The 22,816-nt window shown below is 37.2% G+C and overlaps 8 protein-coding genes across 8 annotated transcripts; 4 read left to right on the forward strand and 4 right to left on the reverse strand.

Moving 5' to 3' along the window:
• The first annotated feature begins 1,374 nt into the window (after positions 1-1,374).
• Positions 1,375-2,250, forward strand: LOC102799756 (gamma-crystallin M3-like). Its single transcript, XM_035914368.2, has 3 exons — positions 1,375-1,503; positions 1,596-1,838; positions 1,929-2,250. Exons 1-3 carry the CDS (start codon positions 1,471-1,473, stop codon positions 2,205-2,207), a joined length of 555 nt encoding a protein of 184 aa, XP_035770261.2. The 5' UTR covers positions 1,375-1,470; the 3' UTR covers positions 2,208-2,250.
• Positions 2,251-3,880: 1,630 nt separating this feature from the next.
• Positions 3,881-4,708, forward strand: LOC102775788 (gamma-crystallin M3-like). Its single transcript, XM_087853146.1, has 3 exons — positions 3,881-3,951; positions 4,065-4,307; positions 4,394-4,708. The coding sequence occupies exons 1-3, from the start codon at positions 3,922-3,924 to the stop codon at positions 4,667-4,669; spliced, it is 549 nt and encodes a 182-aa protein (XP_087709272.1). The 5' UTR covers positions 3,881-3,921; the 3' UTR covers positions 4,670-4,708.
• A 932-nt stretch (positions 4,709-5,640) lies between these two features.
• Positions 5,641-6,838, forward strand: LOC148098203 (gamma-crystallin M3-like). Its single transcript, XM_087853147.1, has 3 exons — positions 5,641-5,665; positions 5,772-6,014; positions 6,407-6,838. The coding sequence occupies exons 1-3, from the start codon at positions 5,654-5,656 to the stop codon at positions 6,680-6,682; spliced, it is 531 nt and encodes a 176-aa protein (XP_087709273.1). The 5' UTR covers positions 5,641-5,653; the 3' UTR covers positions 6,683-6,838.
• A 2,486-nt stretch (positions 6,839-9,324) lies between these two features.
• On the forward strand, positions 9,325-10,159 carry LOC148098204 (gamma-crystallin M3-like). The gene is made up of 3 exons (XM_006805793.3): positions 9,325-9,354; positions 9,484-9,723; positions 9,839-10,159. Exons 1-3 carry the CDS (start codon positions 9,340-9,342, stop codon positions 10,115-10,117), a joined length of 534 nt encoding a protein of 177 aa, XP_006805856.1. The 5' UTR covers positions 9,325-9,339; the 3' UTR covers positions 10,118-10,159.
• Positions 10,160-13,739: 3,580 nt separating this feature from the next.
• On the reverse strand, positions 13,740-14,601 carry LOC102776350 (gamma-crystallin M1). Its single transcript, XM_006805794.2, has 3 exons — positions 14,500-14,601; positions 14,165-14,416; positions 13,740-14,062 (listed from the first exon to the last, which is right to left on the reverse strand). The coding sequence occupies exons 1-3, from the start codon at positions 14,599-14,601 to the stop codon at positions 13,787-13,789; spliced, it is 630 nt and encodes a 209-aa protein (XP_006805857.2). The 3' UTR covers positions 13,740-13,786.
• Positions 14,602-16,382: 1,781 nt separating this feature from the next.
• On the reverse strand, positions 16,383-17,069 carry LOC102776640 (gamma-crystallin M2). Its single transcript, XM_006805796.3, has 2 exons — positions 16,821-17,069; positions 16,383-16,719 (listed from the first exon to the last, which is right to left on the reverse strand). The coding sequence occupies exons 1-2, from the start codon at positions 16,941-16,943 to the stop codon at positions 16,447-16,449; spliced, it is 396 nt and encodes a 131-aa protein (XP_006805859.2). The 5' UTR covers positions 16,944-17,069; the 3' UTR covers positions 16,383-16,446.
• A 1,548-nt stretch (positions 17,070-18,617) lies between these two features.
• Positions 18,618-19,723, reverse strand: LOC102777138 (gamma-crystallin S-1-like). Its single transcript, XM_006805797.2, has 3 exons — positions 19,636-19,723; positions 19,292-19,534; positions 18,618-18,974 (listed from the first exon to the last, which is right to left on the reverse strand). Exons 1-3 carry the CDS (start codon positions 19,672-19,674, stop codon positions 18,699-18,701), a joined length of 558 nt encoding a protein of 185 aa, XP_006805860.1. The 5' UTR covers positions 19,675-19,723; the 3' UTR covers positions 18,618-18,698.
• Positions 19,724-20,419: 696 nt separating this feature from the next.
• Positions 20,420-22,355, reverse strand: LOC102777420 (gamma-crystallin S-1-like). The gene is made up of 3 exons (XM_035914370.2): positions 22,233-22,355; positions 21,792-22,034; positions 20,420-20,692 (listed from the first exon to the last, which is right to left on the reverse strand). The coding sequence occupies exons 1-3, from the start codon at positions 22,353-22,355 to the stop codon at positions 20,420-20,422; spliced, it is 639 nt and encodes a 212-aa protein (XP_035770263.2).
• Positions 22,356-22,816: the final 461 nt, after the last annotated feature.

Raw genomic sequence — 22,816 nt, forward strand, 5'->3', positions numbered from 1 at the left:
TTTGTACCTATTTGGGTTTTTGCAGCCCTGGAGGATGAGATCATTGTCTCCTCTGTAGAACACCACCTGTGGTGTTGCAGTAAGATATGGAGCTCTACCAAGACAGCTAGCCTCTGGCTGGAAATGTATGCCAGACTTCAAACGAGGTCAGAAAGGATGGTACATTGTCCTCTTTTTCTTCATATTAGAGCATTTTTATGACCCAGAAGGAACAGCAACTAGAAAATGAGCTTGAACTTGGAGACCTTTCAGATACTGTGTTGATATGATCCTGTCAAGTTTATCCAAAAAGCTTTTTTTTTTTCAGTTCTCTATTGAATTTTAAGTAAAGAAATCTCCAGTGTAGCAGAAAATAATCTAAATTAATATTATAAATTCATGCAGTTTTGCTATTCTAATGACCTTGTATGATAACATGATGTGAAAATAAAGTTCAAATTCGCCCATAAAAAACTATTCTGACAAAAAAACATTAGACATGACAGTTTTATAGCATTTAATAGAGCTAAAATGTGTTTTCAGATTTAAACAAACATGTGGCAGTTTCTTGTACATAAGCTGTTATAAGTGAGGGATCAAAACAGCTTCAGTTTTTACAGAATGAAGGCAAAATTGTACACGGCTTCTTTAGTTATGGTAAGGGTATAACAAACGTTAAGCCATCATAGGTAAAAAATCTCTCCTTTATTTTGGAGAAAGCCAAAACTGACTTTTTGGGGGGAAAGTTTGTGGTGTTTTCTTTGTTCCCTTGGCTAAGACTGGGAGAATAATTTAATAAAAAGAAACATCACACATTGTACAGTTAGAGTTAGTATTAAGGTGGGGTCATCACCTACCCAAAGGTCAAACGATCAAAAACATCAAACAAACACTCTGTAATTAACACTAATCTCACAGTTACATGATATCATACTTGCATTTGTCTAACACAGTCAATATTTTGTTGATGTATTCTTCCTCCTCTTTATCCGTTTGAGGATTTATAACCAAAATACAATATAAACAATTTCTTATGGAGTACGATGTAGTTGTATGTAAATGTATTAGCAACTAATTTAAAATGTCTTTTTGCTACAGTCAATTTATTTTTCATATTCTACAGTGGAAACAAGCATGTTCACTGTGAAAAACAATTCAAACACCCAGTTTTGACAGTTTATGTGTGACACGGGTCATAAACACAATTCTTAACAATTACATGGGCCAACCTATTCACATTTCACAAGCACTGTTGAAAATGCATTCTGTAAAAAGAGAAAAGGCCTTTCTAAAGACTGCTGGTGCCCAGTGTCTATAAAAAAAAATGGACCTAACCTTTGCTTTCTGTGGGCCTCACTAGCAAGTTGCTGAGTAATGGGTTCTCTGGTGTAGGGGAGGGGTTTCTTTACGTTTGGTCAGGTATAAAAGAAAAGGGTTAAACCAGGTAGAGAACAGAACAGGAACAGGAGTAACTACTCACTTGCAGGCAACATGAGCAACACTGGCATGGGCATGAGGGGCAAGGTACAGATTTCTTTCTTTTTTAATCAACAGTGATTACCGCTTCCAAATAACTGCTGCTTTTTAAAGAAGGATTTTATTTTGCTGTTTTTCAGATCATCTTCTACGAGGACAGGAACTTCCAGGGTCGCTCCTATGAGTGCATGAGCGACTGCTCTGACATGACCTCCTACCTGAGCAGGTGTCACTCCTGCAGGGTGGAGAGCGGCTGCTTCATGGTCTACGACCGCCCCAACTACATGGGAAACCAGTATTTCATGAGGAGGGGCGAGTACTCAGACTACATGAGCATGATGGGCATGTCAGACTGCATCAGGTCTTGCCGTATGATCCACATGGTAGGAAAGCTGTGCTGTGGATATCATTTTCCTCCAGATAGGCTTGAATTATATATTCAAATTCTTTGTTGTGAACTGTTTCCCCTACAGTACAGAGGCCAATTCAGGATGAGGATCTATGAGAGGGAGAACTTCGGTGGTCAGATGTACGAGCTGATGGACGACTGCGACAACATCATGGACCGCTACCGCATGTCCGACTGCATGTCCTGCAACGTGATGGATGGCCACTGGCTGATGTACGAGCAGCCCCACTACAGAGGCAGGATGATGTACCTGAGGCCCGGAGAGTACAGGAGCTTCAGGGAGATGGGAATGAGCGGGATGAGGTTCATGAGCATGAGGCGCATCATGGACTCCTGTTACTAAATGTTCACTGTTCAATGCCACTAAATAAAACAATTTTACAGTACTTTGACCTTTGTCGAGATTATTAATTAACTCATTGTGAAAAAAATGCTACATTGTTGTGATATATATATATATATACTGAAAATATTTGAAGTTTTATAATTTTATCTGCAACGAACACAATAGCAAGCAAATATTGATTCTAAATTGTATTCAGCTGATGATACCTGATAATATAAAGTGAATAGGATACCAATTAGCATTTTCAAAAACTGAAAGATAAAATCAAAATAAGGGAATTTTCAAACAATTGTCAAAGTAACAGATGTTTTCTGTTTATGTCATGTGTAAGTGTCATCTGACTGACACTAAAAACATCTGATGATGCTAATCTATGTTAAATTTTTTAGCTTAAAATTTGGTTTTATGCATCATTAATAGTTTAAGTTTAAGTTTCTTTTATTCTTATTTTCTTATTTTTAATCACTAAATGAATTCTGAAACTATCTGTCCAGTATTTAGCTACAAGCTACAAGTGCTTAAAAATTGCTTGAGGATACGGTTGAAGTGACTCAGACCTACACCCTACAATGAAGTTGTAAATACTGTGACATCTTGTATATTTATTAATAAAAATTTTGTTGTCATCATATACATGTATTGGGGTTTGTTTGTTTTTTCGTTTTAAAGGTGGTGTGTCTAATATAAACAATCCCAGACATTATTCCATTTTTAACAATGACTCTGTTTGCATCAGGAACAATACAGACAGTGAGTCATTATTTACTGTGTTTGGATAATTGGTCATTGTGGTTTTACTCCTGAAGTTAAAAACAAGACACTTAAAAAAAAAGCAGACATTTATTTAGATTGTTGTACTGTGAAAGTTAATTCTAACATGTTGTATATTAAGAAAATACTGATTGTGCCATCTGTTTCCACTTGTATTATTATTTTTATTTATTATTTGGTGCAAGAAAAGACGATGGTTGCCATAAGCTCAATTCATAAATAAAGAGCCAAAAGGTTCTAAAAGGTTAAATCTAAATACAGAGTATTTAGATTTAACCTTTTTACAAAGTAAAATACAATTATCAATTTGAGAAATATTTATATTATTTAAGAAGGCAATCAAATCAGATACTACAAGAATCAAACACTGCAAAATTATGCAAACATAATGTTAAAAACAGACACATAAACCATGCTAAAACTGAATATATCTATAATCCTCCAAATAAATGATCATGATGATGACAATTAATAGTGCAAATTCTACAAAATGTTTTTCAGTTTCTGAGTTGCTGATTTTAACTTATGTCCAGAAGAAAATGTGCAATAAACATCTACATTCCATTAGCATGCACTGTGAGTTCTTTCTACTTTACAAAACCTTAATCAATCTTTTTAATGTTACTCTGATTGAAGGTCTCTGGTTTAACATACGTTATGCATCTAAATGGGCATGACAACCTTAGAGCTGAGAATAGAGGCTTTGTGTTACTCGTCAAAAGGTCAAATTTCTAAAGTCTTCGCTTGCCCAATCATGTGATTATATGACACAGTACCGCATGCTGGTACAGCTCTCTATACCATGTTGCTGGGTCAGGGGTTTAAACAATGGGGGCCCACTAACTCTGTAGGGTTTGGTCAGGTATAAAAGCAAGGGTTAAACCAAAGAGGACAGCAGTGCAGCAGTAGCAGTAGCAACAGCAGCAGCTCATCATTAAGTATGTCCACCACTGACATGAGCATGGGCAAGGTGAGCTTATGAACGTCATGAACGTCATATGCACTGATGTTCTAGAGCATACAGAATATAGATCGTATTATTTCGGTGAACTCTAAGTGAACTAATGCGCTCCTTTTTTTCAGATCATCTTCTACGAGGACAGGAACTTCCAGGGTCGCTCCTATGAGTGCATGAGCGATTGCGCCGACATGTCCTCCTACCTGAGCAGGTGTCACTCCTGCAGGGTGGAGAGCGGCTGCTTCATGGTCTATGACCGCCCCAACTACATGGGAAACCAGTATTTCATGAGGAGGGGCGAGTACGCTGACTACATGAGCATGATGGGCATGAGCGGTGGTATCAGGTCTTGCCGTATGATCCCCATGGTAGGTAGAATGCAACATGAAATCCTGTTTCTAGTACAAGTGCAAACTCCATAACACATTAATTATTTTTCCATTCTCTCTAACAGTACAGAGGCCAGTTCAGGATGAGGATCTATGAGAGGGAGAACTTCGGTGGTCAGATGTACGAGCTGATGGACGACTGCGACAGCATCATGGACCGCTACCGCATGTCCGACTGCATGTCCTGCAACGTGATGGATGGCCACTGGCTGATGTACGAGCAAGCCCACTACAGAGGCAGGATGATGTACCTGAGGCCTGGAGAGTACAGGAGCTTCAGGGAGATGGGAATGAGCGGGATGAGGTTCATGAGCATGAGGCGCATCATGGACATGTGCTAAACAAATTCACAAAAAATAAAAGATAAAGACAAAATCTTACATCAGTGACTTTTTGTGTTGTTCTTTATTATCTCCTCTAATATAGTGAATAAACGATCATTAAAGGGGTTTGAAAGGGAAAAAAACACAATGAAATGGTTACATTATTCTCTAGAGACACACACCATCACCATCAACTTAATTAAATAATAAATACACCACATGAACTTGGGGGAACATTTTAATTCTCTATAAATAATTAAAAAGTGTGCCACAGTTTTTGAAACTAATCCCAGTATTATACACAGCACACATTAAATATTGTTGTTCTATTAAACCACGTCAAAGTCTAGTTTTGATTAAAAGCCTCTTTATTGCAGATCAGTAAGTTATTAAGCAGTGTTAACTTAAAACCCCAAACAAAGTAAATATAATATTTAATTTAATCGTTTTTTCCACTTAAACTTTCACTGAAATGTTATGTTATAGTATGCCACATAAGACCTTCAGATTACTCCTGAAATGAATGTTAAATACAAACCAAAGAAAAGCACCACCTTGTTATAAGTAAGCATGTGTGTATGTGTCTAACATCAACCAATTATTTGCTGCAGTATAGATAAAAAAACATGAACCTTTAGCACCATTGCATTACCATTTACATACATTCAGGGTGTAGTATCAGTTTAACAACAGCATTTGTGGTACTAGCACAAATAACTACTTTACTCTATTACTTTTTGAGTATATCACCACAAAATAAAAACACTAAATCATTTTCAAGGTAATCACAAAGAAACTCTTTTGATCTAGAATAATAGAGCCTGTCAGAGGATGCATAACAACCCTTTGCCATCAGCATTCACAGAGGGACTAACATTGGATGCTGCTGACTCATGGTTTCCATACAATGGTGACATCAACTGTCTGGATGTCACGTTAGCTATAAAAAAGGCTTAAATCTGGGATAGGATTGCTATAGCGTCATTCAGTCTATCAGCCACGATGCACGGCAAGGTACATGTATTAGAGAAAATAGAACAAAATTTTTATCTTTCTGACCTAAAACAAAAGCTATTATTTTAAAATGTTTACTGAATTCTGCCTCGTCTGTTGGATCCAGATCATCTTCTACGAGGACAAGAACTTCCAGGGTCGCTCCTATGAGACCAGCAGCGACTGTGCTGATATGTCCTCTCACCTGAGCAGGTGTCACTCCTGCAGGGTGGAGAGTGGCTGCTTTATGGTCTATGACCGCCCAAACTTCATCGGAAACCAGTATTTCATGAGGAGGGGCGAGTACTCAGACTACCAACGTATGATAGGTTTCAGCGATTGCATCAGATCCTGTCGTATGATCCCCATGGTACAGTACCGAGATTGCTAAACTTTCATAAATAAACTAATACGGCCTAAAAATAATAATAACATATGTGTCATATGTGATATGGCTTTTGCAAGATGTCCATCAACATAGTACACAGAATGAATAGTATATCAAAACCTTCGTCTCTTACATACGCTGGTCTGGGTTCCTTAAATTGGTAATAAGGCTTAGCTGGTTTGGAAATCAAAATAGCAACTTAAATATTTTCTTGAAGCACTATTTTAAAACTTTTAGGACATTTTTTATGTCTCTCTTTTCAATTTCTTTCTTTGAAGCATTTTGTAACTTGGTTTAAAGAATACTTTATAAATAAGGTTTATTACTAAGATTATTATATAAAATAATTCATCCTTACATTGTAATATTAACAGCACAAAGGGTCCTACAGAGTAAGGATCTATGAGAGGGAGAACTTCGGTGGTCAGATGTACGAGCTGATGGACGACTGCGACAACTTCCAAGACCGCTACCGCATGTCCAACTGCCAGTCCTGCAACGTGATGGATGGCCACTGGCTGATGTACGAGCAGCCCCACTACAGAGGCAGGATGATGTACCTGAGGCCCGGAGAGTACAGGAGCTTCAGGGACATGGGATATGACGGAATGAGATTCAGCTCCATCAGACGCATTAATGAATCCTGTTAACAACAAATACATTTTAATCTCGTAAAGAAATAAAAGAATTTTCATGCACCAGATGGCATACACAATTTGTAATAGTGGTAATCAATTAATGTGATTTAACTATCCTTTTAAATTGTGTTATGTGATTCCAAAATTGAAATAAACAGTAGAAAATAAGATTTGGTAAAGTCTTGCTCCCCCATCATTATTTTCTCCTAGGCATTATTCAAATATACATACATCTTCCAGGTTTTTCAGGCGACCTCGTCTCTTCTGAAGATTATTGTAAATATGGTTGGAGTTATTGATGATTTTTAAAAAGTGATTAAGAATATTTTCAAGTATCTTTGAACATTTTCAGTTAGACTCATATAGTTATTTAATTATGCCTGATTTGTTTTGTAGCATATAATGTAGTGACTGATCAGTTCCTAAAGGCACAGTCCATGAAGCGTTCATTCTACCTTAACATAACGGACTCCATCAACATGAGCTAACACAGATTTGTGGCACATGAAAAAAATGTCCTTCTCTTTCCTTGTACTGCACTTTTAATATAATGGCAATATTCAAGTCTGTACACATATTCATTTGATAGCATCAGTTGACTTAGAAGTTAGTTATTTGTTTTGACGTGACCATCAAAAAGGAAACTAGGTCTTTGTGACTCCAATTAAAAGCCAAAGGTTGTTGCACGAAAGTATTTTTCATATCAAAAAATGAAAGAGGTTTTTCTTGCGACTTGTGACATCAGATTTCTTCCAATAAATATTCACAGTAAGAGCGCTGTTTCGGTCATTCTTGTCACTTTCAGAAGAAAATACAATCTAGTTCTGATCCAGTTATATGGCCATGTATCAACATTGGCCTTATAACAAACCTTGTTTTTCACATCATATCCAAGAGCGAACATTTATATCTGACCCATCTGCATCAGACTGCCTGAAAAAGGCAAACAATGCTTGTTGTTGTCTAAAAATTATTATTATAAGTCAGAAATAATCTCATAAGAAAACAGCACCTGGAATGTGTTAAACTGTAAAGAAAACTAAAATATGTAGAATTTAAAGCTAGGAAACCTTAAAGGAAGAAAGCAATAGTTACTCTACCTCACCGAGGATCTTACTATCTTACTTGGATTTTTAGAGATTTTGATTTATTGTTTTAATGGCTGAAGTCAAAGAGTATAACTCCAGATCGTAACAACCTACATCTATACCCAGTGTATTGTTTTTATGTGAGAAATTACAGTAATATAGAAAAACTTTTTTTTTCTCATACATACATAGGAAGGAAAGTCATGGGAGGACTGCATGGGTATCCACTGTTAATTTGTCAATGACAATTTCATTAACAAATAAAACATTTCATCAGCTATAAAACATTAACATTTCCACTTTGAGGTCACCCACTGGTTTTGGAACACATTTTAAGACATTAGTGCTAATGTTTTGGCCAACGTTTGTTTGTTTGTTTGTTTGTTTGTTTGTTTGTTTGTTTGTTTGTTTGTTTGTTTGTTTGTTTGTTTGTTTGTTTGTTTGTTTGTTTGTTTGTTTGTTTGTTTGTTTGTTTGTTTGTTTGTTTGTTTTGGGAGCCAAAACTGACCAGGTTTGGATGACAGAGTGGAATCCTAAGCCAGCTAGAAATGTGGAAAAGCCTGGTTAGCATGCTGTATAAATAATTCAATTTCAGTTCAGTTCAATTTTATTTATATAGCTCCAAGTCACAGCAGCAGTTATCTGCTACTCAGTGCTAACAGCCTAATAAAGCACCATAACTTCACCATAACTCAAAATGCCCACATTTAATGGAAGGGAGACTATACTGTACATCACATGAAAACATTTGCCAAGTAATTCCATTAAAAAAGCTCCAGAAGACACCAACAAAACAAATGCAGTTGAGGGGTCCAGTTCAGACAACAGCCATTGTCTACAGCTAATAGTATCAAGAGACATGTCAATCACACAGCCATGCATATAACTCCAGTATTCAAGTTAATGGGTTAAAAAAGAAGAAATCACCTGCAGTACACTTGTTATGAAAGGGCTTGAATATTGTCTACAAATTATGTAAGGATTAACTTCATGAATAAATCACCACGATATCCATGAAATTCATTGGCAACATCTCATTCATTACATTAAACTAAACGAGAGCCAAAAACTACTTGATGGATACATATTTAGACTAACATATCAGTAGATTATCTGTCCCTTATAGGTTTTATAGGTTTACTCAGTTTTAATGAATTGATTCAATCCTCTATTGAGGCCAATTAAATTTGGATTTTAAAGATTTGATTTTTGGCTAATTTTTGGCAAAAAGAACAAAAAAACAGAATGTTCTTTCACCTGTGAAACATTAGAGATGAAAACTTTAATGAGGCCTTCAAAGAATGCTATGTTTGTGGAAAACACGCTCTCTCTGTTATTCAGCTGCAAAGACAATACACAGCGGGGCCTCTTCTCACAAATGCAACCCCCGCAAATCACGATCCGTTGAAGGTCCCTTTGAATTGAAACGTACACGGGGGGCCTCTGCTCCATGTTGCTCTGTCAGGAATTTGAACAATGGGGTCATGTATCTTTCGGCGTGAGGTCAGGTATAAAAGCAACTCGTGGGATGTCGTGAAAACTGTGCAGTCCTTCTGAGCCTAAAGAGTCCTAACTGAAACCATGACCATGGGAAAGGTGTGTGCAGCTTTGGCTATTTCATTGTTCGGATTTTTTGCATTTGATTGGATGCTGAACAAATGTGGATGCGATGCAAAAAGTACGATATCAAACAGTCCTTGTTTTTTCTCTTTTTTTCAATTTCAGATCATCTTCTATGAGGACAGGAACTTCCAGGGTCGTTCCTATGAGACCAGCAGCGACTGTGCTGACATGTCCTCCTACCTGAGCAGGTGCCACTCCTGCAGGGTGGAGAGCGGCTGCTTCATGGTCTACGACCGTACCAACTACATGGGAAATCAGTTCTTTGTCAGGAGGGGAGAGTACTCTGACTACCAGCGTATGGGCATGAGTGATTGCATAAGGTCCTGCCGCATGATCCCCATGGTACTGTAAATTGAAAACTCCTTCTAATATCTGACATATGGTGTAAGATGCTGAGCCTGGCGAAAGTATATTAATGAGATCTCTTTGATTCATTGGTATTCATTTCAATTTACAGCACAGAGGCCAGTTCAGGATGAGGATCTATGAGAGGGAGAACTTCGGAGGTCAGATGTACGAACTGATGGACGACTGCGAGAACATGATGGATCGCTTCCGCATGTCCGACTGCCAGTCGTGCCACGTGATGGATGGCCACTGGCTGATGTACGAGCAGCCCCACTACAGGGGCAGGATGATGTACCTGAGGCCCGGAGAGTACAGGAGCTTCAGGGAGATGGGAATGAGCGGAATGAGGTTCAATAGCATGAGACGCATCATGGATTCCTGTTATTAGAGCACCAGTGTATAAAAGCATGATTTTAAATAAAAATCTAACAATTCTCTTTTAAATGAATTTGTCACTGAGTGATCGGAAACTTGCACAACAAACCAAAATAAGACACGCAAACATAGGCTACATTTTTGTATAAATTATAACCCTGTAAGTATCAACAGCTAACTTTTAAGTGCTATGCTGTGTATTCAGTTTAACAGCAAACCTTTAGGGTCACTATGCTGCACACCACCAGATGACAGCATATCACCATTTTTATTTATATCTGTAAATGTAACCACAGTAAATGGTTACATTTAAGCAAATTATAAATACATTAAATACACAGCAATATTAGAAATGCAGTATATGTGAATGCAGTCCTTCTGTCTGCAACATTTGCCTTTTTATTCATGCAACAACCTGTAAAAAGACAACAATTTAAATTACATATAATTTATTAATTGTGCCAATGTAATTTTGAATATAAGGAAATGTATGCATAAAAGGCAGCATACAGAATAAATGGCAACTAATTCTTTAATATTTTTCAATAGCATATGCTGTTTCCCTTCTAGTTAGAATAATTACAATTTTATTAAATTAAAGATGACAGGTTATAACACATAGTCACATATATAGGACATGCTATTCATAAGAAGACATTGCCAGCTTTAAATCTGAAATTTTTTTTCTCTTATTAAAGCTAAACAAATTATGTAAATATACTACAGTCATACCAGCTTTCTTTTCTTTTCAGGAAGAAAACAATGAAAGCAAAAACAATGTTGTTTGCACTGTAACAGTTTATAAAGGAGCCAGGTTGATCCACAGCAGAACTGCACTGTGACCTGTTGGTGTGATAATACTCTTTTGTTCTGCACAGTTCAGTAAACAGAACAATATCCATTTTGCTGGAGTCACAAGAACTTTCTAAACTTGAATTAGCAAAATAAAAATAAAACGACAGAACAGAAGCAAAGCCTCTGTTTTATAGGGGTTTTTGGCACAGCACTAGAATAACTACAGGTGTCCGTAAGTTGTCGCTAGTGCTTTTCACAGGGAGAAAAAGGAAAGAGAGCTAACTTCACTCAGAGATGGAGAAAGATAAAGACAGGACAGGAGAGGAAGAAGAGAGCTTAGATTTAAAGGACCGCTCAGTGGGGTTGGATAAACTGGGAATTTAAAGCTTACATGTAAGTCCTCATGTTTTAAATCAGATATCGGATCTAACATTATGTTGTTGTTGTTTTCATATCATGAAACCTGCTGCAAAATGAACTGAGGTAGACTGACTGTGTTATTCGAAGTCTGCATGAAAATCCTCTGCAGGTTAAACAGGTTAGTTTGCTGCACTGTGATAGATTTAAATTAAAGAACAGTGTGTGACTGGTGCACAGTGGCTGTGGTTTCACATTCTGTACACAAAGAACATCTACTGAAGCTCTGTGATTCTTTTCTTTTCAATACAACCGAATTTAGGGCCCCACCACCTGCAGAATTCCTCTTTAAACTACTAATTTCCTGTTTACAGGCACTTTTGAAATATAGGCAAAAGAAAATAGATGTACTGTATGTTATTCTTCTGATTAAAGCTAAATACAATTAGAATTAAAATCAAATTTGTATTCCCATCTACTGATTAGTTTTATTATTACATTACATTACTAGTTTTCTTACATTTTAGAACCTGTACTTTTTCACTTTTACTTAAGTAAAGAAGCTGAATCTTCAACTTTTACTGAACTAGTTTGTAACACTAGTATCTGTACTTCTAATTACGTGCAGAATGTCTGTACTTTTGCCATCTCTGCAGATTTGTAAGAAAAATGCATTTACGGGTTCAGCAGAGTTGAGTATATGAGTTTTTAATATGTCATCGTGATGTGCAGTATATCATCAAAAGCTTGTGTGTAGTTGTGCAACGTGTGATCTTCAGGCAGCTTCATGGAAATGCACTGTATGGGCTCAGGAACTCTTCCAGAAATCATTGTCTCTGAGCACAGTTTGCTGTGCCATCCACAAATATAGGTTAATGAAACATATCATCAGGAAAAACACTGAAAGCTGATTAAAAATGGACTGAAGCAAATTGGAAATTTCCTCTGTTAGAGGTCAGATAAATCAAAATTTGAAATAATTTTTGCATTACAAAAAGACCTTCGTTTGATGTTACTGTCATGTTCCCTTTGTCCTCTCCAGTTGGCTCACTACTTTCTATCTATCTCTCTCTTATAAGCACTCTACCTCTCCTCTGTCTATGTGTGTGTGTGTGTGTGTGTGTGTGTGTGTGTGTGTGTGTGTGTGTGTGTGTGTGTGTGTGTGTGTGTGTGTGTGCGTCTGTGCGTCTGTGCGTCTGTGTGTGTGTGTCTCACTCAGTCTCACAGTTGCTCCTGATGTTGTTGTTGTGACAACTTTTTAAGGCAGTGGTGGCTGACCTTCAGTCCTCACTGGTTTGTTTTACGGCTTCTGTACATGTTTTTACTTTCCTCCAAGGAAGAATCTCACTCATTGTTTCCCTGTGAACTTGTGATCCTCCCAGAGAAACCTGTGTTGGTGATCTGTAGAGAGAGGGGAAAGTGGGAAAGTGTGGCTCTGTGGAAAACCTTGCCTGAGGGGACTGGGACCATTGCTGCTGTTGATCTTCTGTGTTACACATTATTCACTGTAAATAAATACACTGAACTTGATGTTGAGTCCTGTGTTTGAGTCCACCTAGATCTGTGATATTCTTTGTTTGTTTGTTTGTTTTCATTTTTACCAAATTAAACAATTAAAGAAAAACTATTGAATTTACTTTTTTATTAGATAATTTATTTTTTTTATTTTAATAAAATAAAACGTAAATATTAATATAGTTTATTTTGCTAAATTAGGCTAATTAGTTTAGCAAAGCAAATAATTATTTTGGTGTTTTTCAATCGAAAAAAAACTGGAAAAAAATCAAAAATCAAAAAAAATTTGTTTATTCTCAATAGACCTCTATATATTTCTATCTATATATTTCTTCTCCTCCTCCTCCTCCTTTGTGTGTGTGTTCAATGAAAAATGGGTAAATTAGGTGTATTTTTCTTTGGTGCTACAAACAAGAGTGTAGATATTTTGATTAGTTAGTTAGTTGTTCAGTTTTTAATTAAATATAATATTTATTTTCCAAAAAAGTACATTTTTGGAAAAATATTGACAATGCATGATAAAGTGAAATATTAAGTGACATTCTGGCCTAATACATCAGTTTTAACAACATTACTGTATCTAAGCTTCGTAGGTCAGTTATTGCAGATTTGAATGCTTATGCTGTTGTTGTATTTACAGTCTTATTTGTCCTAGTTGTTATGGTCTTTAGTTCTACTAGAATAAAAGTTCGTATGCTAACTGAGGATGGCTAAACGCAAAAGCCTAGGGTTGTTCTATAGACTTAGCCTCATCATTTACTGAATGGAAGCTGTCTTGACTTTGCTATAAAACTGCTGATCGTTATTATTATTTTTTAAGCTGAACATGATAATTATGTATATATTTAGTTATTGAGTAACATGTAATTTTGGGTATAGTTAGGGAATGCTTTCTTGCAGTTAGGTACGTAGATGTAGCTACATAAAAAAATGTAGCAAGATAAAGAAAGTGCATGTGACAAATGTGGTTATGAAGTACACATTGCTTTTATTTACTGAAGTCAAATACAGAAGTCTAGCACATATCAGTGATACGCCTCATGCTCATGAACCTCATCCCGCTCATGCCCATGTCCCTGAAGCTCCTGTACTCTCCGGGCCTCAGGTACATCATCCTGCCTCTGTAGTGGGCTTGCTCGTACATCAGCCAGTGGCCATCCATCACGTTGCAGGACATGCAATCGGACATGCGGTAGCGGTCCATGATGCTGTCGCAGTCGTCCATCAGCTCGTTCATCTGACCACCGAAGTTCTCCCTCTCATAGATCCTCATCCTGAACTGGCCTCTGTGCTGTAATTAAATGTAGAGAAAATGTAAGTATGATTGCTAAGGAGCATTTTAAAAATTAATAATGAATCAAAATTATAGCAGCAAAAGTGAAGCACGTCTTACAAAGGGGATCATTCTGCAGGATCTGATGGAATCAAACATCATTCCCATGCTCATCATGCGCTGCATGTCATGGTACTCGCCCCTCCTAAGGAAGAACTGCATGCCCATGTAGTTGGGACGCTCATAGACCATGAAGCAGCCGCTCTCCACCCTGCAGGACTGGCACCTGCTCAGGTAGGAGGTCATGTCAGAGCAGTCGCTCGTGCACTCATAGGAGCGACCCTGGAAGTTCCTGTCCTCGTAGAAGACGATCTGAAAAAACAAAATGATAAATCAGTAAATCGATTAAAGAAGATTATTTTTGCTTCCTTTTACAGTAAGAATCATCCCATTACCTTGCCCATGATGGTGGTTAAGGTTGTTCCCAGTGGATGGTTCAACTTGCTCTGCCAACACCATGATTCCAGGGCCTTTTTATACAAAATCCCAGGGGCCATGATGTGTTGTTATTCAAATGTGCAAAGCTGATGAATTAGCAGTATTACTTTTGCTGAACGGGGCCTATAAATGACTAACAATGGTTCTCCATCCATACATTTCTGGCAGCAGTCATCCGTATTGTCTATTATAAGCATATGCTTTGTGTGTGTTCCATTTTGAGTCAGAAGGCTCTTCACATACAGTTAGTAATCAGGGATGGAAAGAACATGACATCAGGCTACATCTGTGGTAAACGTCTGACAAACTGTAGAAAGATTCAGTTAATACAAAGAAATAAGTATACTAACTGCCGGCTTTCAGGACTCTCGATAATAAGAAATATGTTCCGTAACTTAAAAGACTGAGTTTCATTTAAAGGAGAATCTGCATGTTTTATTAAGTTCTTACGGATGTTATTATACTATAAGATTAAAGTGTGATAAATAATCATGAGATGAAAGGCCATACACAAGCTACAGTAAGATACACAGCCTTTAAACAAACACAACATTCTAATCTCATAAAATATAGTAACTAATTATTCAGTATTCTTACTTTTGATGAGTTACTAAAAAAGGGTAAAAAGTAGGTTAGCAGTAGATGGATTTATGCAATATTAAAAGTTCAGACAGTTTATGTACATATACCTATGGAGAATACTTTAATTTGCATTCACACAGCTTAATTCTAAAGAAATTAAAATTAAAAATGTGTCACTCCTCTAATTCCATCATGCAACATCTGGTTGTTCCTTTTTTACACTACTTTAACAGCAGCTGGCTGGAGAAAAAGCATTAGCAATATGGTGATATTGTACTAATTCATTTCAGTTGCATTAATTTACTTTTTCATTTGCAGGCATTTGTTTAAACATTTTTGCAAATTTGGATCAGAAACATTCATTTCTATCACTGATCTGCCTCTTCTTCTTACACTGTAACTAAAATTATATAAAGACACTCAGTTCCCTTATTTTGAAAAGTTGAGTTTATTAGGAAGTCCTGAAAAAAGACTCTGTTGTTATGATTGGGTTTTAGGCTATATAATAACTATACATCTGTTCAAGTGAGCCGTATATATTAGACGGTTCTTCCAAATTCAATTCAACTAGTTTGTCGTAAGTAGAAATACTGATAAGCCATCGTGAACATCGTGAGCTGGGATTTTGAAGAAGGATTGCTCCATGTGGTCTACAACTTTGATGAGAAAAATCAAAAAGAAAATCATATCTGGAAACATATCTCTCCTGACTGACATTGTTTAACTTTGTTCTAAAGAGTGGAATTTGGGCGATTTCAAAAGAAATTACAATATTAAGTTAATAATATTAATATAAAAAGTTTATAAATACTTATGTTTACCAACATAATAAGGGATTCAGCAATGTCGATAAGAAATAATGTGGTACAAATACCTAGTATTAGTATGTAGAATATGACAGATAGTCATGAAATTAATGTATCATTGTGTTATACACAGATTCTTTCTTTTATTCCAGAAAGTACAACAAGTGAGTCAAAACAATAATGCTGTAGATGATTTTGTTGTTGCCTACTTGATGTATAGTTTATTTGTTTAGGATCAGCTGGACTGGCCAGGGTGTTTTTTTTAATTACATCTAATTTAATAAACAAAAGTAGGTATTGTTCTTCACTGTACCTACAGAGTAAGTACAGGATCTGCAGACCAAACAGTCAACATATTACCAGTCTTTTGAGGGGTCCCTTTATGTACCCGCAACAAAGCAATCACAGTTTCAAAGCTGAACAACTCAATCAAAACAAATTCACAAGACGAGTTAAAAATTCAACATCTTTAATAAACAAAGTGCTTTATATTTACAGCAAGGTTTCAGTTGATGGCTAAAATTCAGTGACTCTCCTGAAGGAGCCGACAATGGCGCAGGTGGCGCACCAATCACGGTACCTCCTGTACTCCCCGGGTCTTAGGAAGTACTGTCTGCCTCGGTAGTTGGGGTACTCGTAGAAGATCCAGTAGCCATTCATAACATTACTGGAGTAGACATGGCGGTGATGGAAACGGTCAGACACACAGGGACAGTCATCCATGAACTCCATCATGTGACCACTGAAGTCAGGCTTCTCATAGATACGCAATCTGTAGGAACCTCGATACTGTGGGGCCAGAAGAGAATCAGCAACATGTTCAAACCTTTGCAATATTTCAGTGAAACCATTATGTCTACGTGTATTTTTCAGTGTTATGTCTGTCTTACCACTGGAATCATCCTACAGGAGCGGATACAGCTGCTGAAGCCCATCCACCTCTGGTAGTCAGGATACTCTCCCCTCCTCATGAAATACTGGTGGCCCATGAAGTTAGGGCGCTCGTAGATCATAAAGCAGCCACTCTCTACCCTGATGGAGTTGCAGCGGCTGAAGTACAAGTGAAGGTCTGTGCAGTCATTACTGCACTCATAGGAGCGACCCTGGAAGTTCTTGTCCTCGTAAAAGATAATCTAATGAAAAATAAAAGAGTCGTAGTTTCAGCTGCTCAGTTAAGACTTTCCAGCAAAAAAAAAAAATGTGTAAAAGACCAACAACAAATTGAACTAACATTCAATGTGAGCAGAGAGATAAAAAACCAGTACTTACCTTGCCCATGGTCTCCGTTGGAGAGATTCCCCATGTTTTCAGGGCTTTTTATACTACCTTGCGACAAACAAATGCATTGTTATTCAAATTATCTCATAGTTATAACTGAAGGCTACTAGCACATGTTTACCTTTTTGTTAGAGCCTAACATTGGGTGAGAAATATGGATCTGTATTTGAAAAAAAGGATAAATTAACTGGTTTGGTGTTTTGACATGCATGCACAAAGGAAAAGACTAGTATGGTATCCACACATCCAGTGGACAATAGCTGCAGAACAATATGGAACAGGGCTTTGGCATTAAATATGTTGTGTAACAGAGCAGGAAGCCATTTACTGTCCCTCTACCTGAGCAACCCTACCATATGCAAATAAACAAGCGTGTGTATACTGTGCTGCCAGTCTTCATGTGACATAGAATATAACAGAAGTTTTGTATATACTTTTACAGTTTACTGTATGTTAAGCAATGTAAAATTCACTATTTTTAAATGATTTAGGACTTTCACGATTACTTGATTTCTCACAGTAATTTGACTTTCTGAAGACCCCCTACAGGAGAAATGGACCTGGACACATAACTCCTATTATTTTTATTTCTTGGTATTACCACCAGCCACTAGTCAAATATAATTAATTACTTATAACATTTTGTTATGCTGAAAACTGTGCAATAGTAAATTTCACCTTGATTTGAGCCTTTTTTTTTTTCTTCTCTTCCTCTCTCTTCAAATGTAAGACTTTTGTGAAAATGTTCCGGTTTCCATATTTAATATCACTTAGTAGTGTAGTTTATCAATCACTAAAAAAGTTAAAGTTTATATTATACTTATTTTCCAGATACATTTTGTTTAACTTTTACGTTTTTTGTTGTTTGTTTAAAATCTTTAAGACAATCTTTAGCATAATGAATGTTTTTGGTCCTTGTAAGCTGTTTCAAAGCAAATGTCAATCATAACAGTGTAATGTGTCTGACATTAATTTTAAACTGTTTAAAAAACATGTGCTTATGGTACCAGCTTTGCCAGATCAATCTCATTCTTACATTGTTTATTCCATATTTTGTCATTTGTTGTCAGAGATGTCCAGGATCAGTTTCCTCTCCTACACCGTGCAGCGTAGTGTTTAACACTAATCGTATGGATAAATTCTCCCACCGCAGAGACCAGCTAATCCTATCGAGCCAACCAACTGGGAGAGGTATTGTTTGCCATGGTATGCCTAAGCATAGAGGAGATTAAACTATAGTGCCCAGTTACCCAGAAGCTGGTAGATAAATTGTTTCACCACTGGCCCCAAAGAGTACTTATTTTCCATTCTGTAACATTTGATTGCAAGAAAAAACTCATCTGCCATCTTAAGGGTCCTTTGCAAAATATTAATGAAGCTTTGTAGTGATACATGGAAATAAAAGATGCTTGTTTTATTAAGCAGTTAAAGTTTATTGGGAATACAGACAATTCAAGTCATTGAAAGATGCATTTAAATGAAGCTTGACTTCAGTTGAAGTCAGTGATTCTTCTGATGGAGCCGATCCTTGGGCTGATGCCTCCCCAGTCACTGTACCTCCGATACTCTCCAGGCCTCAGGTAGTACACTCTGCCCTTGTAGTTAGGTTGGTCGTACAGTAGCCAGTGGCCGTCCATCACATTGCAGGAGTTGAAATCAGACATGCTGAGTTGGTCTTGGACATTTGGACAGTCATCGACCAGCTCATGCATCTGCCCGGTCATGTCAGCACGCTCGTAAAGCCTCATCCTGTAGGAACCCTGGTGCTAGCAAAGAAATTTAAAAAGAAAACTCTTATAATCTCCCCAATCAGGTCCTTCTTTACATACATTTAATTACTTAAAAATTTTTGAAAAGCAAGAGTTGACCGGTAACCTATAAGGTTTAAAAACTAGTTCCTTAATATAATATTTTTGTCTATTAACATCTTGCAAAAGAGCTATCAGTATACTCTATGGTGCTAAAATTAATTTATAGTTTCTGAATATTTTCCCATTTAACAGTAACCCAATATGGGTTTCTGGTAACCTGATGGATGTTATGGGGTTATAACAGAGTGTTAAAGCAAGTCATTATGACCTACCTGGGGGATCATACGGCAAGATCTGACACAGTCATTAATGCCAATCATACGCTGGTTATCAGAGTACTCTCCTCTCCTCAGATAGTACTGATTGCCCATGTAGTTGGGCCTCTCATACACCATGAAGCAGCCACTCTCCACCCTGATGGAGTTGCATCTGTTGAAATAGGTGTGAAGATCGGCACAGTCGCTGTTGCACTCATGAGAGCGCCCTTGGAAGTTTCTGTCTTCGTAAAAAATGATCTGCAAAAGCCACAGGCACACACGGACACTTTTTTACAGAGTGCTGTTAGAAGCCACAAAAACAGGAGTTTTTGTAAAACCATAACATTTAGTTTTTTTACCTTTCCCATGGTTGTGTTGGCATCCGACTCTATTACCATTCAGTGCTGTCCCTGAGCCAAGCTACTGTGCTTTATAAAAAAGAAAGAAAGAAAGGACTGCTGTGTGATTGCACAGCATAAAGTATTGTCATTTAAATATATCCCCACAGTGATGATGGATCACAAGTGGGGGTGGGCAGATAGGAAAATCTGTTTATGTATAGATGACTCTTGGTGTGTGTCGTTATTGTTCTTTCCTCCATGTTCATCACAATTTCTTCCCGAAAATGCTGTTGTACAATAGGATGATAGTCACATAGTCCTGCACAACATCAGCAGAATAATACTGATATTTAATAGAGCCAGCACATAATTTGCACAAGCTGCCAGCTGTTTGCTTGTTGGGTTTTTTTATGTGAGTCAACATTTCTAAAGTATCAAAAATGTTGGCTATGACTTCATATGAAGGACTTACAAAAATGTCTTACTCAGATCAGGTTACCACCATGGACTAATCTGTTTGTTTGAAATGTTACAGTACTAACAAATCATGCTTTGATAAATGAGGTCCTCCTCACAACTGAATGGACTATGACGACTCCATTTTGCAATTGCTTTATTACAATGGTGAGTCCAATGGTGAGCCCAAGCTTTACATAAGGGAATGTTCTGATGCAGGACAGTAGTATTTTGACTAAGTGACAAAAACTGTTTTCTGTTTCTTTCTTTAGTGTTGCAAGCATAATTATCTGAGTATGAAGGCTCTCTAAAATGTTCATGTAGCTCTGGCAACTACCAAAGGTGGTCAATAGTCCATGATGCGTTTGATGGATCCGACTCTGGCACTCCTGCCACCCCACTCACTGAACCTCTTATACTCTCCAGGCCTTATCAGGTACATCCTGCCCCGGTAGTTTGGGTGCTCGTAGAAGAGCCAGTTGCCATTTTTCACGTTGCAGGAGAAGATGTCATTAACGTGGAAGCGATCCATGACACTGGGACAGTCATCCACAAGGTCCATCACCTGACCCCCAAACTCGATCCGCTCATACAGGCGCATGTTGAACATCCCAGGCTCCTAGTTTTGAATCAAAGATGGTCATTTTTTACTCAGCTGCACCTTCAGGAACTACCTCTACAAAAAAAAAAGTTGTTATAATTGTAATGACTCTCAAATGTAATTATGGAATCTTCTATTTTGCTACAAGGAAATAATACTGAATGAGTTTGGGAAACTGAGTTTGGGAAACTGACTTTGTGAAAGACGATGAAATAATATGTTTTTAGCTTGCTAGCTAATCTAGCTAAACATGCTAATGTACCTACTTTGGTCAAAATGAAAGACACAGTTCCACTTCCTCAGATTGCACAAAAAGTAAAGGCAACAAATACTTAAAGTGGACTCTAAAACATGTGTTAATGGCTCATTTACCACTAGCAAAACCTGTGAGTGGAAATCCAGTACCTGGGCCGGCCCATCTTCAAGACTCTAAAAACTGTGGTACAGATTGACTGGATGGATATTTTTTATTATAAAGTGTTTTGATAGGCATTAGATTTGTGTCAGCATTCATGCACCTTTATAGAGCAGACTAATTCTGTAGTTATTTAAATAAAGTTATAATTAGCAAAACGTCATGTATTCATAACTGATTTGACCATTTTTATGGTAAAAGCTACCCTCTTTTTACATTTTCTTCAAAGAAAATCCAAAGTAAAATTAATTTCAAATACTGATTTAGCCTTTCTTTAAGGTGAAATAACAGTGAAATCATGCTAACATTTAAAATATATTACACCAAAGGCAAAATTAGTCCTACAACAGTTGTTTTGGGAAGATCAATAGCAAAAACTAAGATGCACTCTCTTGTATAAAGATCCATTTGATTTATATAACAGTTTGGAATAAGTAAATTAGACATAATATGCTATTACTTAGAAAATATTAAAAACAGAACGGCAGCTAAGATTATAAAGAGTCTATAATGGAGACTGTTTTTAAACCTGTAGGTTAAAAAGTGTTTGCAAAATCTTGAAATACATTTAAAAACAAAGGTTTAAAAATTGTTTCAATAAAAGTTAGGTCTGGTTAGTTTACATTCTCACAATCTATCAAGAGGCAGTGTGAACTCCAGTGAATGTATAAGGCTGGGTTTGGCCAACAAACAGTAGCTCACCGTAGGGATGTAACGACAGGAGCTGACAGACTCGTTGACACCCATCCAGTGATGGAAGTCCGGATACTCTCCTCTCTTCAGGTAGTACTGGTTACCAGAGTAATTGGGTTTTTCATAGATCATGAAGCAACCACTCTCCACCTTGATTGAGTTGCAGCGGCTGAGTCGGCTTAACAAATCCTCACAATCATTACAGCACTCAAAATGGTGCCCAGAGAAGTTGTTGTCCTCATAGAAGATAATCTAAACATACAAATCATATTTTTTTCAGTGTTTGCACTGCAAATATGTTCATTGGAAACAAAAATTATTATATTTGCTTCAGTATTCCGAGCATTTTCATGGTTTTAATGGACATCTCGGTACACGTTGTGAACACTCAGGAAGCCTATTAGCATTTCATACCCCACCTGCTTGTTTGCCCAAAACTGTCATTTTTACCTTCCCCATGTTGGCTGCTTCTCCTGCCCTGTGCCTAGTCTCTGTATGATCCATCCAGCTCTTTGAAGACTCAAACCTGTTACATATATAGTGAATGTGAAATGCAGACTCTGCACGTGTCATTCATATTGTAATGCCAGGAATCTTTGGCATTTGTGCCGTTGTGTTATCCTGAAGAGATGTTTGGGGATTATGTATGTACAGGTGAGCGCTGACTGGTCCAATGTCAACTCTGAATGGGTGCTGTTTGTTGTTGCACTGCTAAAATTTACCTCAGACTGAGGGTTTATGCTCCACCCACGTTCACCAAGATATCTTCTAAATGTTTACATTCATTTTTCTAGTTGCTCAGACATAAAAACCTCCAGTTGTTTTATTTGGAGCTACTTGATTAGAATAGTTTTTTCCTATGGTAGAAATGAGTCTGTCTGTGTTTTTGTCAACAGAATGATAGTTTGTGTTTTATGTAATTTTTATTCTACCACTGCCATCTGGTGGTGAGCTTTATTTCTGACCAAAATAGAAACAATGTTTACATTTTTACTGACAACCTTTCAAAATGCTTGTGTTAATTTGTAGGATAT

The sequence above is a fragment of the Neolamprologus brichardi genome, chromosome 16 (genome assembly GCF_056152115.1).
Source record: "Neolamprologus brichardi isolate AB-2024 chromosome 16, ASM5615211v1, whole genome shotgun sequence".
Lineage (NCBI taxonomy): Eukaryota > Metazoa > Chordata > Actinopteri > Cichliformes > Cichlidae > Neolamprologus > Neolamprologus brichardi.